The sequence below is a fragment of the Geotrypetes seraphini genome, chromosome 4 (assembly GCF_902459505.1).
Source record: "Geotrypetes seraphini chromosome 4, aGeoSer1.1, whole genome shotgun sequence".
NCBI lineage: Eukaryota > Metazoa > Chordata > Amphibia > Gymnophiona > Dermophiidae > Geotrypetes > Geotrypetes seraphini.
Genome location: NC_047087.1, coordinates 204,191,333 through 204,205,748, shown reverse-complemented (window position 1 = coordinate 204,205,748; position 14,416 = coordinate 204,191,333). Strand labels below are relative to the sequence as shown.

Genomic DNA, 14,416 nt, shown 5'->3' with positions numbered 1-14,416 from the left:
TTGCCTTTAGCTTTTCTTTCAGCTTAAATGAGAGGAAAACATTGCAAACTGAGAATTATTTTCTAGTTTATTTTTACATCGTGCTCATCTTGATTTATTTAGCAAAATATTTTTTTTATTGTAATTTTATTTACTGCTGGTTTTGCTCTTCAGTAATTTATTTATTTATTTATTTATTTTTTTGCAGCTTTAGTAGAAGGGTATTAGTTTACTTTTCTTCTTTAGGGAGCTTATTTGCTTCCTCCACTTCTAAGGGGGAGGCAAGATAATTATACACTTCTGAGATGTTAGTTTCCTCCCTCCTCATTGCAACTCCCACCCATCCATTCTTCCAAATCTTGCTGTATCGACCTATTTATCAATTAGCTCAGTTGAATAAGACAGAAATGTTTGCAATTGGTTATAGGGAAATAAAGGAGGTAAATACGTCAAAGTTTAGTTATCTGTGTAAAAGAGAACAATTAATGATATTTCTATGGGCTTTAGTAAAATCTTAATCCTCTGTCTTTTTATTTTTATGTTTCTTCAGGTACTTTAGTTAGATTGTGAGCCTTTGGGACAGTTAGGGAATTTCCAAGTACCTATCTTATTTATTTAGTTTTTATTTATTGTATCTTTAATGCATCATTTTTGTAAACCGCTTAGAAACCTCATGGTTATTAGTGGTATATAAGAATTAAATTAAATTAAATTAAAATTAAATTAAATCTTTGCAGCAATCCTAGAAAAGGAATACCCTCGTTTTGAAACATCTGATACATAAAAAACATTTCTGAAGTTTGAACAGATAAAATCAACCATTATACACACCAATAACAGGTGAGAAGGCAAGCAGGATTTACATACAGAGAATCAGAGCAGGGAGTATTAGATCACACATAAAAGAAGCTAGCTGCTTCTTTTGATTTACAGGACAGCTGAGGAAAAGTAGAGACACTGCTAGGTCTTTTTTCTCTTTTAACAGCTGCAAAATCTCTTGGCTGGGAAACATCATGTCACCAAAGCTGCTGCCCCTGTTACAGCTTCTGCCTCTATCCAGATGGAAAGTATGACGCAAGGAAAGGGAGCAGTTTCACGTGTTGAGATATCTGAAGGTTGAATCCCTCAGGAAAGAATCAGAGGAACTGAGAAAGGAGGTGGCAAGGTTGAGAAGCATCCATGACAACTAGAAATTCATAGATGAAATGCTTCTTGAGGCATCAGGGATCTCAAGGGAAGAAGCAGCTGTTCTGAAAAAGGACAAGTGAAGGCAGATCACCATACCTTGCAGAACTGATACCACAACTCCACCTTCCATTGAACTGAAGCAACAGTATGCAGCCAAAGAAGTGAGAACATCTCAGAAACAGGAGAAACTGAAGTTCAAAAACTCCAAAGTTGCTAGTCAGTGACCTCTAAGAAGCAAAGGTTAGTGAATGTTGGTAATTCCCTTCTGAAGGTTACACAGACATCCATCTGCCAAACAGAAATGACGTCTCAGGAGGTGTGCTGTCTTTTTGGTGCCAAGATTTGAGATGTTAAGGAGGGTTTGGTGAGATTCATTGAGACTATTATTCGATGCTGCTCATCCATGTTGGCCCAAATGATACTGCTAGGTATCTCTCTGTATATATCAAAAATGACTTCACAGCTCTGGGAGGCAGCACAAAGCAGACAGATGCGCACATGGTGTAGAGCAGCGATGGCGAACCTATGGCACGCGTGCCAACTGTGGCATGCGAAGGCCTTGCAGCTGGCACGCGCAGGGCCGCCATCAGGGCAGTACTACCAGGGGGTGCACAGGAGAGAGAGCTGAACGGGGACGATGGGGGACCCGCGGGGTTAAATATAACTCGAGCCGCGAGGCTCGCCTTCTACTCCGACTGCCCTGCCGCTCACACAGCCGATCGGAAATCTTCCCCGACGTCAGCGCTGAAGTCGGGGAAGATTTCCGATCGGCTATGTGTGTGCGGCGGGACAGGCAGGAAATAGAAGACAAGCCTACGCGGCTCGAGCTACATTTTGCTGAGAAAGTTGCTAAGATGGGCTGGGAGACAAACGGGGAACACAAAAGGGGGAGGGAGTGCGTTTTGGACACAAGGCATGAACTTGGGAGAAAGGAAAGGAGGGAAAGAGAAGCTGAGGTGGGGGAGGGAATGGGTTTTTGCACACAGAAGGCATGGACTTGGGAGAGAGGAAGGGAGGGAAAGAGATGCTGAGGTGGGGGAGGGAATGGGTTTTTGGACACAGAAGGCATGGACTTGGGAGAGAGGAAGGGAGGGAAAGAGATGCTGAGGTGGGGGAAGGAATGGGTTTTTGGACACAGAAGGCATGGACTTGGGAGAGAGGAAGGGAGGGAAATAGATGCTGAGGTGGGGGAGGGAATGGGTTTTTGGACACAAGGCATGAACTTGGTAGAGAGGAATGGAGGGAAAGAGATGCTGAGGTGCGGGAGGGAATGGGTTTTTGGACACAAGGCATGGACTTGGGAGAGAGGAAGGGAGGGAAATAGATGCTGAGGTGGGGGATGGAATGGGTTTTTGGACACAGAAAGCATGAACTTGGGAGAGAGGAAAGGAGGGAAAGAGAAGCTGAGGTGGGGGAGGGAATGGGTTTTTGCACACAGAAGGCATGGACTTGGGAGAGAGGAAGGGAGGGAAAGAGATGCTGAGGTGGGGGAGGGAATGGGTTTTTGGACACAGAAGGCATGGACTTGGGAGAGAGGAAGGGAGGGAAAGAGATGCTGAGGGGGGGGAGGGAATGGGTTTTTGGACACAGAAGGCATGGACTTGGGAGAGAGGAAGGGAGGGAAATAGATGCTGAGGTGGGGGAGGGAATGGGTTTTTGGACACAAGGCATGAACTTGGGAGAGAGGAAGGGAGGGAAAGAGATGCTGAGGTGCGGGAGGGAATGGATTTTTGGACACCAGGCATGGACTTGGGTGAGAGGAAGGGAGGGAAATAGATGCTGAGGTGGGGGAGGGAATGTGTTTTTGGACACAGAAGGCATGGACTTGGGAGAGAGGAAGGGAGGGAAAGAGATGCTGAGGTGGGGGAGGGAATGTGTTTTTGGACACAGAAGGCAAGGACTTGGGAGAGAGGAAGGGAGGGAAAGAGATGGTTGTGTACACGGGGAATAGAAGAAAGGAGAATTTTTGGTCATAGGGAGGGAGTGAGGTACAGACAGTGGCATACCAAGGTGGGGGTGGGGGCGGTCTGCCACGGATTTACACCCCAAGGGGGTGCACAGCTGGCCACCCTCCAGTGTTCTCCCTAGGCTGGCAAACTGCATCTCTTTAGCCACTTGAGTGCCACCACCGCCATTGGGAACAGGCCGGTGCCAAGTTCTCCCTGCTTTTCCCTTTGGGGCCGACCAACTCTCGCCACCCGCGTCAATTCTGATGTCGGAGAGGACGTTCTGGGCCAGCCAATCGCTGCCTGGCTGGCCCAGAACGTCCTATCTGATGTTAGAATTGACGTCAAGTGGCGAGAGTTGGTCGGCCCCGTGGGGAAGAGAAGCAGGGCGAACTCGGCGCCAGCCTGTTCCGATAGCGGCAGTGGCAGCCTATTCCCCAGTGGCGGTGGCATCATTTTCCCAATGGTGGTGGCATAGGGGAGGGCAAGGAGAAAGAAAGAAAGGGGGGGACAGGGAGCCAAAAAAAAAAAAAGAAAGAGGGCTGGGTGAAACAAAGAAAAATGGGGCACGGAGAGAGAGAAAGACAGACATACAGAATGAAAGGGGGTATGGAGAGAGAGAAAAAGAAAGAAGGGGGCAGGGTGAAACAAAGAAAAAGTTTGGGAGGGAATGAGGTCTGGAGGAGAGAAAGCATACAGGAGGCTGAAAAAAGGGAAGAAATATTGGATGCACAGTCAGAAGAATAAAGTGCAACCAGAGACTGATGAAATTACCAAAGGTAGGAAAATGATTTTATTTTCAATTTAGTGATCAAAATGTGTCCGTTTTGAGAATTTATATATGCTGTCTATATTTTGCACTATGGCCCCCTTTTACTAAACCGCAATAGCGTTTTTTAGCGCAGGGAGCCTATGAGCTTCAAGAGCAGCGTGGGGCATTCAGCACAGATCCCTGCGCTAAAAACCGCTATCGCGGTTTAGTAAAAAGGTAGGGGGAATATTTGTCTATTTTTGTATAGTTGTTACTGAGGTGACATTGCATAAAGTCATCTGCCTTGACCTCTTTGAAAACCCGCGGAATATAAATGATAATTAACATTTTCTCTGCGTACAGCGTGCTTTTTGTTTTTAAAATTTTATTGTTGGTAGATCATTTTGACTTGGCCACAAAGGTAAGGGGGAGGGAGGGGAGCTGCTGAAAGAGTCTACCTTGACGTGGTTGTAGGCTTACAAATCTTTTGGTCAAAGAGTGCGGCGACAGAGAAAAGTATGTGTGTATTCGGCCCATGAATGAAATCATTAAAACATTATAAATTGCCAATAAATTGAAATGAAAACCAAAGGATTGTGAATCAAATTGATTCTCTGACAATACAAAGATTCCAACCTTTAAAAATGATGTTACATAGTTCAGGCAACTTTATAAAGAGTTTTTAGATACTAAAATCTTGTTATTAAGGTTTAATTGACGTGCTGGCACTTTGAGGAAATTCTTTGGTTTTGTGTGGCAGTTTGGGCACTCGGGGCTCAAAAAGGTTAGCCATCACTGGTGTAGAGGTTGACCGAATTTTGCTTTAAGTTATAGTGCTGAAACTGGCACAAAATCCTTTTTCTGCCTGGTGTTGCTTTCGACCAAAGGTTATGGGCATGGTTTTGGCAGAAGCTGAAAATTTGTGCTTGGTCCTGTTTGTCTCCCTCCCTCCCTCTCCCCTCTGAACAGGAGTTGCCCTTCTCCCATGTCCACCTATCTTACAATCCCTAGTGGTCTAGGGGTGTAATCAGGGCAAGAAAAATCTCCAGTTGCTCCTGCCCCTGCTGTCTCTGCTCTCAAAATGTCTGCCATGACCTCCATTCGTAATGTGCCTTTTTCATTCCAGATTTGTGCATCAGGCTAGTTTAATGCCCACAGTGTAGACCAATGTCCTTTACTCTATTTTAGTAATAATCTATATCATTCTTGTCCTTAAACTACATAAAAACCAGGAAACATGTCAGTACTACTTTCTCTTGTTATTTATGCACAGTTTGGGTAAGCATAAAAATCTGGAATCACAGTTGGGGTTTTTTTTTTTTTTTTAACATGTTCTCACAAGGTTCTGTCTTGAAGGACATTTAACTACATCTGCATTGACTTGGAAACCTAAATATTCCAGACTTGAGAATATTTGTTAAAATGTCTCTCCCAGTTGTCAGCATGTGCTTGAAGTTCCTGGAAATAATCTCTTTTGGGTTTAGCAGAGGGCTACTTACAGCAAGTTCTGACAATCCCCAGTTGTAGAAGTAGTACATATAGCTGTTTTTATAAAATACCAGCATATATGCTGCAGATAATTACAAGTAAAATGAATTTGCATACATTTATATCTGCCTATGAGTAGGTTTAAATGCACATGTGCATTTTATAAACAATCTGCCTAAATATAAAATGTGCCTGTGCACTGCCTGAAATCTGGAAACTACTTTCGGTAAAAAAGATGGAACAGCACTACGTCTGAATCTGAAATTCTGAGGAATGGATCGCTGCATGACAAGGCCTGCAATTACGACACCCTTCGAGCTGAGGGGATTGCCACCAAATACACCGTTTTGACTGCAAAGCTTGCTCGAGAGATTCATAGGGTGCTCTAGCTGGTGCCATTAGGACCAGATTAAGATTCCATGCCAGAAAAGGCTGTCATATTGAAGGACATACCATATTTTTCGCTCCATAAGACACACTTTTTTTCCACCCAAAAGTGGGTGGAAATGGGGTGTCTTATGCAGCAAAGATACCTTTTTAAAAACCCCCACCCCTGTCGTACCTTTTTAAATGTCCCTTATAGCCTGGTGGTTCAACGGAATATCGGCCAGCAGGAGCAAGCTTTCCTGCCTGGGCCTGCTCTGCTTTCTGAATGGCTGCTGTCAGTTCTCACGAGAACTCACGGTAGCCATTCAGAAAGAAGCACAGGCCTAGGCAGGAAACGAGCTTCGGATCCTTGCCGCCGCTGCTTGGCTCCCGCTTTCACCCGCCCGCCACCTTCATCTTTATGCTCGGCGTCCTGCAAGTTCTGCTGCCCTGCTTTCACCAGGGGTGCACGCAGGGGCAATGTCAGCGGGGCCTGATCGTGGGGCTGGGGGAGTGTAAAGCATGCGGGCAGAAAACAAAGAGCGGTGCAAGAAAGGCTGCAGGCTTCTGCAGAGACATGGGGGGGGGGCTGTGATGTGATCCTGGGGGCTTGTGTCTAGAGAAGGGAAAGGTTGCAGCTGCTGGGGGTGGGGAGAGAATGGTCTTTTAACACTGCTCGCATTCTTTCTTGTACTGGCATCCTCCTTCCTTTAAAACAGCTCGGTATTGCTCTAGCCCGCACCCCTATTATTTGGGTTAAAATGGTAGGGCTGGAAGGGATTAAAAGACCTATACTCCCCAGGAAAGATTTGGATTCGGGCAATTGGGGAGGGAGGGGGTGGAGGGTTCTTTCTCAAGGACCATAAGAGTCCAGGTCCCTGATGGGAGTAATAGAGTTTTTGCATATTTGGGGTGTATGGGGTTTGGGAGGGTGGGGAGCATAGCCTGGAAGGGAAGGGGGGACAGGCTGCAGAGCCAGGCAGAGAGTGAGGGGGGCTGGGTGCAGAGCCTGCTATATATTAGTTAATAATTTGGTTCAGAATGTTTTTTCTTGTTTCCTACTCTAAATCTAGGGTGCATCTTATGGAGCATAAAATACAGTAAGTGCAAAGCGCTCTTCAAAAACCTGGCCACATCAGGATATGCAGCTATTGTGCTTTTGTAAACCTTAGGCCCAAAACACAAGAGCCCTGCAATCTAAACTTTCAGGGAGCCAACTGCTAGATCTTTTTCCAGAGCTACCTGCAGGAAGACAAGCACCACAGATATTGGGACCGAGTTTATGTCTGTACTTCTTTGGCGCACCAAGCTTGGAAACACTTTCAGACTTTTGCAGAAGCGGCTAAAGTCGTTTTCTTTCTACATCTTAGAAGGGTGGACACTACTTCGTCCGAATAGCTTTTGTGTGCTAGCGCAGTGCACTCAAGAGCCATAAGAACATAAGCAGTGCCTCTGCCGGGTCAGACCAGAGGTCCATCCCGCCCAGCAGTCCGCCCCCGCGGCAGCCCAACAGGTCATGACCTGCCTTAATCACCAGAAGGGGCCCCCTTGCCCCCTAGGTTTCTCATCGAAGTCCTATCTTCCCATCAATGTCCTAACCCTCCGGCCTTGCACCTGCACGACCTGGTGAGCTGTCTATACTTATGCAACACCCCAGCACCTCCCTCAGTACCCCACGATCCCCTTTTCCCTCAGGAATCTGTCCAATCCCTGTTTGAATCCCTGTACTGTACTCTGCCGGATCACTTCCTCCGGGAGCGCATTCCATTTGTCCACGACCCTTTGGGTGAAGAAAAACTTCCTTGCATTTGATTTGAACCTATCTCCCTTCAGTTTCTCTGAGTGCCCCCTCGTACCTGTCGTCCCTTTTAGTCTGAAGAACCTGTCCCTGTCCACCCTCTCTATGCCCCTAAGTATTTTGAAGGTCTCTATCATATCCCCCCTGAGCCTCCTCTTTTCCAGAGAGAAGAGCCCCAGTTTATCCAGCCTCTCAGCATATGGGCAGTTTTCTAGCCCTCTTACCAGTTTCGTTGCCCTCCTTTGGACTCTCTCAAGAACTGCCATGTCCTTCTTGAGGTGCGGCGACCAATATTGAACGCAGTATTCCAGATGTGGGCGCACCATCGCCATGTCATAAGATCAAAGTGTTCTTAATCCTCCAGGGCAATTGGGCCTATTGTGAACAGACGCAGATGACAGGGCAGTCTGAGATCTTGGTCCCTTTGCAAATGGACCAGATTGCATATCATGGTCACCTCAGCCAGTCTGGCACTACAAGAATCACCAGCCCTTTCTGCGTCATGATACTGCACAAAAGTTTGCTTATCATGGACCACGGAGGGAAGACATAAAGAAGTCCTGCCTTTGGCCAAGGTTGCACCAGGGCATCCAGGCCTTGCTTTCTGGCTCGTATCTTTGACTGAATAACTGAGCTGCCTTCTTGTTGGTCGCCCATATCATCTGATCAAAAGTTGGGCGCCCCCACCAACTCACAATGCAGGTAAAGGCTTCCTGAGACAGTGACCACTCCTAGGGATCCAGGGTCTTCTGGTTGAGGAAATTCACTTGCATATGGTCCACTCCTGCCACATATGCCAGAGAGCGCCAAGAGATGGGCTTACGCTCATGGAAACAGCATCTGGGCTTCCAAGCATAGAGGAGCACTTGGTGCCCCCTGGTGATTGACATAGGCTACCGCCATTGCGTTGTCTGAAAAAACTCATACCGTTTTGCTCTGCAGTGCTGGGAATGAAGGCACACTTGGTAACCTGTGTCACCAGGGAATCCACTTTCGGTGGACAAAGAGCTGGTTAAATTCTGTGTCTATCGGATAGAGCTTTGCCATGGCTTTGACCACCTGAAAGCCCCCCCACCCAAGTGTCCAATGTTCCATTAGTATCTTTGTAATGTCTTGATGAGAAAGGAATCGTCTGCACGTTTGTGCTGCTCATAAGCAGGCACTGTACAGCGGAGGTCTGTGGAATTTCTATCTTAATTCCTGGAGGGATTCCATGATTAACTCCAAAAGCGCTGGGGGCTTAAACAGCCTGTGCATAGTCAGGTCCTCTCCGAGATCAAGGGCTTCCACCAGATCCGGATCCTCTAGACATGAAGCAGCATCTCCTGTTACTGAGGGCCCAGACTTGGACAATAAAGGCATTGATATAGATCCCTCATCGACCCAGTCCTCCTAAGATTAGACCTCCTCTTCTTGCGCATGGTACTAATGCTCTGGGGGGGGGGGGGGGGGGGAGGGAGACACCTTGCGCTAACATATAAGCTTTAAATATCATATTGATGAATTCAGGGGAAAACCCCTGCCTAGGACATCCTGACAGCCCCTGTGGATACTCACGAGCTCCTTTCTATGGTTTTATGGCAGCGGCACGACTACACTTTGCTGGGGATGCACTTTTGCTGCTCTCTGGCTCAAACATGGACTTTTTGCCTGGTCCTCGACTCCCACTTAAGCACTGTGTAACACATGGGGACATGGAACATGGATGATTCTCATACAGCCAGCCAGCACAAATCTGGCATAAATCCAAGGTATCTTGGCCTGAGAAGTCCATCATACCTATTTTTATTCAAAATTGAGATGTTTTAAGGCACATAGAGACTTTTGTTTTCAAATCGGGAAATCCAAAATGACTGCTACGACAGAGATTTTAATGTAAAAATGGCCTGTGGGAGCTACACTGTAGTCCATAAACTAATGATTTGGGAATTTTAGAGGTGGGAGACCCTGACTCTAACCCCAGAAACAAAAAAATTCCACTTTTAACACCCCCTCCCTCTCGATTTTGTATTAAAAGGCTTTCAGCCTGTTAATCACTATACCATGCTGTGTGCTGGGAGCTGCTTGGTGGGGGGGTGGGAAGCTGCAGACAGCTTAGAGGGAGAACCTCTGCCTGGAATCCAGATAGCTTGTCTCTTCAGACTGCCTCTTGGGCCCAACGACCAGCCGGAGACCTCAACCCCCACCGGAATCCTGCATGTGCAGTCAAAGGGAGGAGAGTAGTTGGCTCCGATCTTGGAAAAACTGCCACGGAGCTGCTCAAGCGCACTGTGGGCAGAACCTGGGGCGAGCCTTGCACCCTACATTGATCCCTGAGCTCCTGGATGGTTAGTGCAGGCTGTCCACGTAGGTGCACTGCGATGCAGACCTCCGACCTTGCAGTATGCGTTCCCCCGCAGCCAGAGATGTCCCTAGATTGGGATTCTCTGCAGCACTGAAAAGCCTTACAAATGGTTAAGCTAATCCAAATTTAAAAGAAAAATAAACATGAGCAGAAAATTCCCCCAATTACTGCCCACTCCTTCCCTTGGCATTTCTTCCCTCCACCCTCCCTTTCCCCCTGAGACAACCAGATCTGTCTTCTTACCTGATCTCAAGGTTATGTGCTGGATCAGTGCAAGACCTTGAGGGCATGTATAGGCTAAAGGCTTTTAGCATGCACACATTACTCGGGGCCTTGAGAATGCACAGTACTCAAGGCCTCCTAATAGCGCAGTACCAAAACATCAAGATGAGGTAAGAAGAGATCCGGTGGGAAGGTGAGTAGAGAGTGGAGTGCAAGGACAATTATTGCAGGAAGCAGGATGAAAGACAGCATCATAGGGAGTGGGGTGGGGAGGGTGGAGAAGAGAAATGACCATTACAGGGAGAGCCGAAGGAAAGAAATAATACCTCCATTAATTGCCCACCCTAGACTTCAGAAGACCTACTGTTTCTAATAATCACCCGGGCAATTATGAGAGAGAATACAGTATTGTTTATTTTATTTAGGATTGTGTGAGTACTTGACTGATATGGTTTGTAAACTGTTTAACATCTTTTACTTTTTTTCATTGTAAACTGCTTTGGTGGCTAATACTATTAAAAGGTGATTAAGAACATTTTATAAATAAATACACCCTTCCTGAATGGGTTCATAGTGTGTGTACAGAGAGAGAATAAGAACAGCTTCTGTTCTATCACTGTCAAATCTCACCATTAGCAACTGGCTCAGTGGGTCTGTCTGATAATGAGGGTTGGGTAGCTGTCTTTGGTTCTACTGAAGGAGTTAAGGGAGCAGATGCTGATGATTTCTGACAATGAGATTCTGTTGGCACATTAAGGGCTGGTTCTGCAATGAAAAAGACATAAAAATGCCTGCTTTTACTTTACTCAAAAAAAACCCCACCCCTGAGCAAATTAGTCACATACATAGCTTTTATTGCATTTTTGAAATGTACATTTTCCATAATGAAAAGGAAAATATAGAAACACAATTATCAGTTTAATCCATTTTCTATATTGCAATTGAATAACATGCACGCGTTAGCGTTTGATTAGCGCGTACTATTTACGGCGCGCTTAAAAGCATAGCGCACCTTTGTAAAAGAGGGGATAAGAGTACATTAATTTATAGTCCACTGGACTCAGTGATACTATTAAACCTTTTATAAACCCCCATAGGAGTCAAGCAAAAATAAGCTATTTCTATCACATTTGCTTCAGCAGCTAACTGATTTCTTCTTGGACCCAGAAGGCCTCTTACATTGTGAATAGTCAGTCTCCATTCTTTAGTTCCTGGCAACAAACCACATCAGTGCCACAGAACTAAAGGATGATGGGAGTAAAGGAATAACCTAGTGGTCAGTGCAATGTCCTGAGAATCTAGGGAAATGGGTTTGACTCTCACTTTGACTCTGGGCAACTCACTTAACCCTCTATTACCCCAGATACAAAATAAGTATCTGTATATAACATGTAACCTGCTTTGACTGTAACCACATTTTTTCTCTCTTGTTTTCAAGAGCTTTAATTATATCACCACGCTGTTCTCCATATGACTCTCTATTTGTGATACATAGGATATTTCAGTATGTACCAGGTTGAATCATCTCCTTAATGGCCTTGATGGGCTCCTTTCCCACATTTTCACCATGCTACTTTTCACCCTATTCTGATGTCCCATATTCACAGTCTTTGACTATTTCAGCATCCACTCACATTCATGTCCCTTCATCGGTTCTGATGGGTTTCTTCCATAGCTCTTCACCATGTCTATCCTCCCTTCACTTTGTTCTCTCATATTGATAGCAATCCCCCAACTCCTGTATCCACATTCATTCACGTTTAATATAATGTAACACCACTTTGTCACATCTTTCTAATAGTTGGATTTTGGTTCATTTTCTATACACATTCTCTTCTCGTTGACATCATTGGTCTTTCTCTTCTTCAACTGTCTCACTTATCAATGGTGGCATTATGTTCTTAGCCACCATATTTTACACATCTTCCCCTTTATTCTTCAATAGGACCCCTGAAGAAGGAGAGTCACTTCTTTGGATTACAATTTTATATGGTTTTTGAATAAACATTCCTGTACCTTGTACATTCCATTCTGCATTCTCTTTTTGTTCTTTCTGAAATAAACTGTCCATATTAGAAGATATTCAGTCGCATACACTATTGCCACTGTCACAAGGGACCAATGCTATCTACAGAGGGAGAGGGAGGGAGTCAGTGACCAGTATGGGAGAGAGGTTATCCTGTCAGATTTAGTGTGCTGGCAGGTCCAGAGTACAAGCAATGGATTCCGGAATATTATATTAAACAAATCTGACCTTGGGGAATGTCTGCAGATAGTAACATATGAGCAGGGGCCATTCAATCTAAGAAAAGACCTTTTACTTAGAATGTCACTAAATTACCCCTAAAAGACCAGTACTTGAGATTAACAAAGAACCTTCTGCATAGTACTGGGATCTATCCTGCAAAGCCTTGGACTTTCAAAAGATGTAATAAGGACAGGTGCTCAAGGAATTCAGACTCAGAAAGGCTCCAGCTACCAGGTATTCAAAGGCCACTTCTCTTGTCAATTAAGAGCCATTGTTTCATACAGATACTAAATTGTGACAGAGGAAGATACTAAAAGTTACTATTTTTAGTACAAACTCGGGTCTTTAAAGACAGGCTTCAAATCCTCTACCCCCTTTTTTTCTCTCTTCCTCACTCAGCCTTTCATACCCCTACTATTACCATTCAGAAACACAGGACATTCATTCATACGTACGCTTTCTGCTCTCTCATACACCCACACACAGACATACACTCCTCCTCAATCACTTTCAGGACAGCCACTTTTTCTTATACACACAGAGAAGCAGCTCTAAATCCAATTTATGCTCTATATTTCTAAAAGCTTATTCCTATAAAATATACTTTTTATGCACCACCTGGCTCTTGTGTCACCATCTTACTTACACTGCCTCTAAGGCTTGCAAAATAGACTAGACAATACAAAACCACAAAACATTACAATACCTTCCTGTATCCAGTGGTCATCTGATCAGTTTGGGCCCTTTTAAAGCACTTAAGATGCTTCTAAAAAAAAAGTTCCATCTAGGACATCCTGGGAAAGGTTTGATTATCTCTGCAAGATGTCCAAGTCTAACCCAACCTAAGTACATCCATAACACACCTCCCAACATGCCCCCTAGACCTCTGGATGCACAGAGGATAAAACACCTCATTAGATGTCCAGAAAGTAGGCTTTGAAAATCGGCACTTGGACCTCCCGGCGATTAGGAAGTCCAAGTGCCAACTTATGACAGTTTTTGGAAGTCTATTTTTTTATTACGAGCCCCATTGTGTCTATCTTTTTAGGAGATACCTGGACTGAAGGGATCTCCCTATTCTTAAATAAAGTATCTTTCATGACCCTATGTAAAGGTACTTTAATGCATCCATCTGGTGGTACTTCATAGTCAAGGAGTTCAAAAAGCTCAGAGCAAGGTTCCTCTTCTGTTTCCATTTTGATATACTTTCTGTTGGAGACTTACATTGTTGAGAAGGATGGGAAGGATGCAAATCCTCATCTGAACGGTTGGAGATATCCGAGTTAGAATCCTCAAAGTACTTCCTACTAGGTGAATTGGAGTGTGCATCGAGGTGCAAGTTGATGGTCTGACCCAGGAGATAACACCTTTGCCAATGATGATGAATACATTGAGTGGGTCTGTGTGACCCTGATGTTCGATCTGAGCAGGGGTATGTGACCCACTCAATGTATTCATCATCATTGGCAAAGGTGTTATCTCCTGGGTCAGACCATCAACTTGCACCTCGATGCACACTCCAATTCACCTAGTAGGAAGTACTTTGAGGATTCTAACTCGGATATCTCCAACCGTTCAGATGAGGATTTGCCAGAATACTCAGTGGAAGAATCCTTTGGTATACATTCTAATCCTTCCCATCCTTCTCAACAATGTGATGATGTGATGATTGTAAGGTTCCTCTTCTGTTTCCATTTTGATATACTTTCTGGTGGAGACTTACATTGTTGAGAAGGATGGGAAGGATTAGAATGTATACCAAAGGATTCTTCCACTGAGTATTCTGGCAAATCCTCATCTGAACGGTTGGAGATATCCGAGTTAGAATCCTCAAAGTACTTCCTACTAGGTGAATTGGAGTGTGCATCGAGGTGCAAGTTGATGGTCTGACCCAGGAGATAACACCTTTGCCAATGATGATGAATACATTGAGTGGGTCTGTGCTGACCCTGATGTTCGATCTGAGCAGGGGTATGTGACCTCCTCCTCCATCAATGCTTCTTGGGATGGGCTGAGGCAAGCATGGAAGCCTTTAACAACTGTGAAGATTGCATCTGCAATAGCCTGTATCGCCTCCTGGAGAGAC

General features: G+C 45.1%; 1 protein-coding gene across 6 annotated transcripts in view; it reads right to left on the bottom strand.

Moving 5' to 3' along the window:
* GBF1 (golgi brefeldin A resistant guanine nucleotide exchange factor 1) overlaps positions 1-14,416 on the bottom strand; it is a 516,681-nt gene that overhangs the window by 1,360 nt on the left and 500,905 nt on the right. For all 6 annotated transcript variants that reach the window (XM_033940425.1, XM_033940426.1, XM_033940429.1 and 3 more), the window contains one exon: positions 10,713-10,847. In XM_033940425.1, coding sequence (XP_033796316.1) covers positions 10,713-10,847 — 135 coding nt within the window. The remainder of the gene's footprint in view (positions 1-10,712; positions 10,848-14,416) is intronic.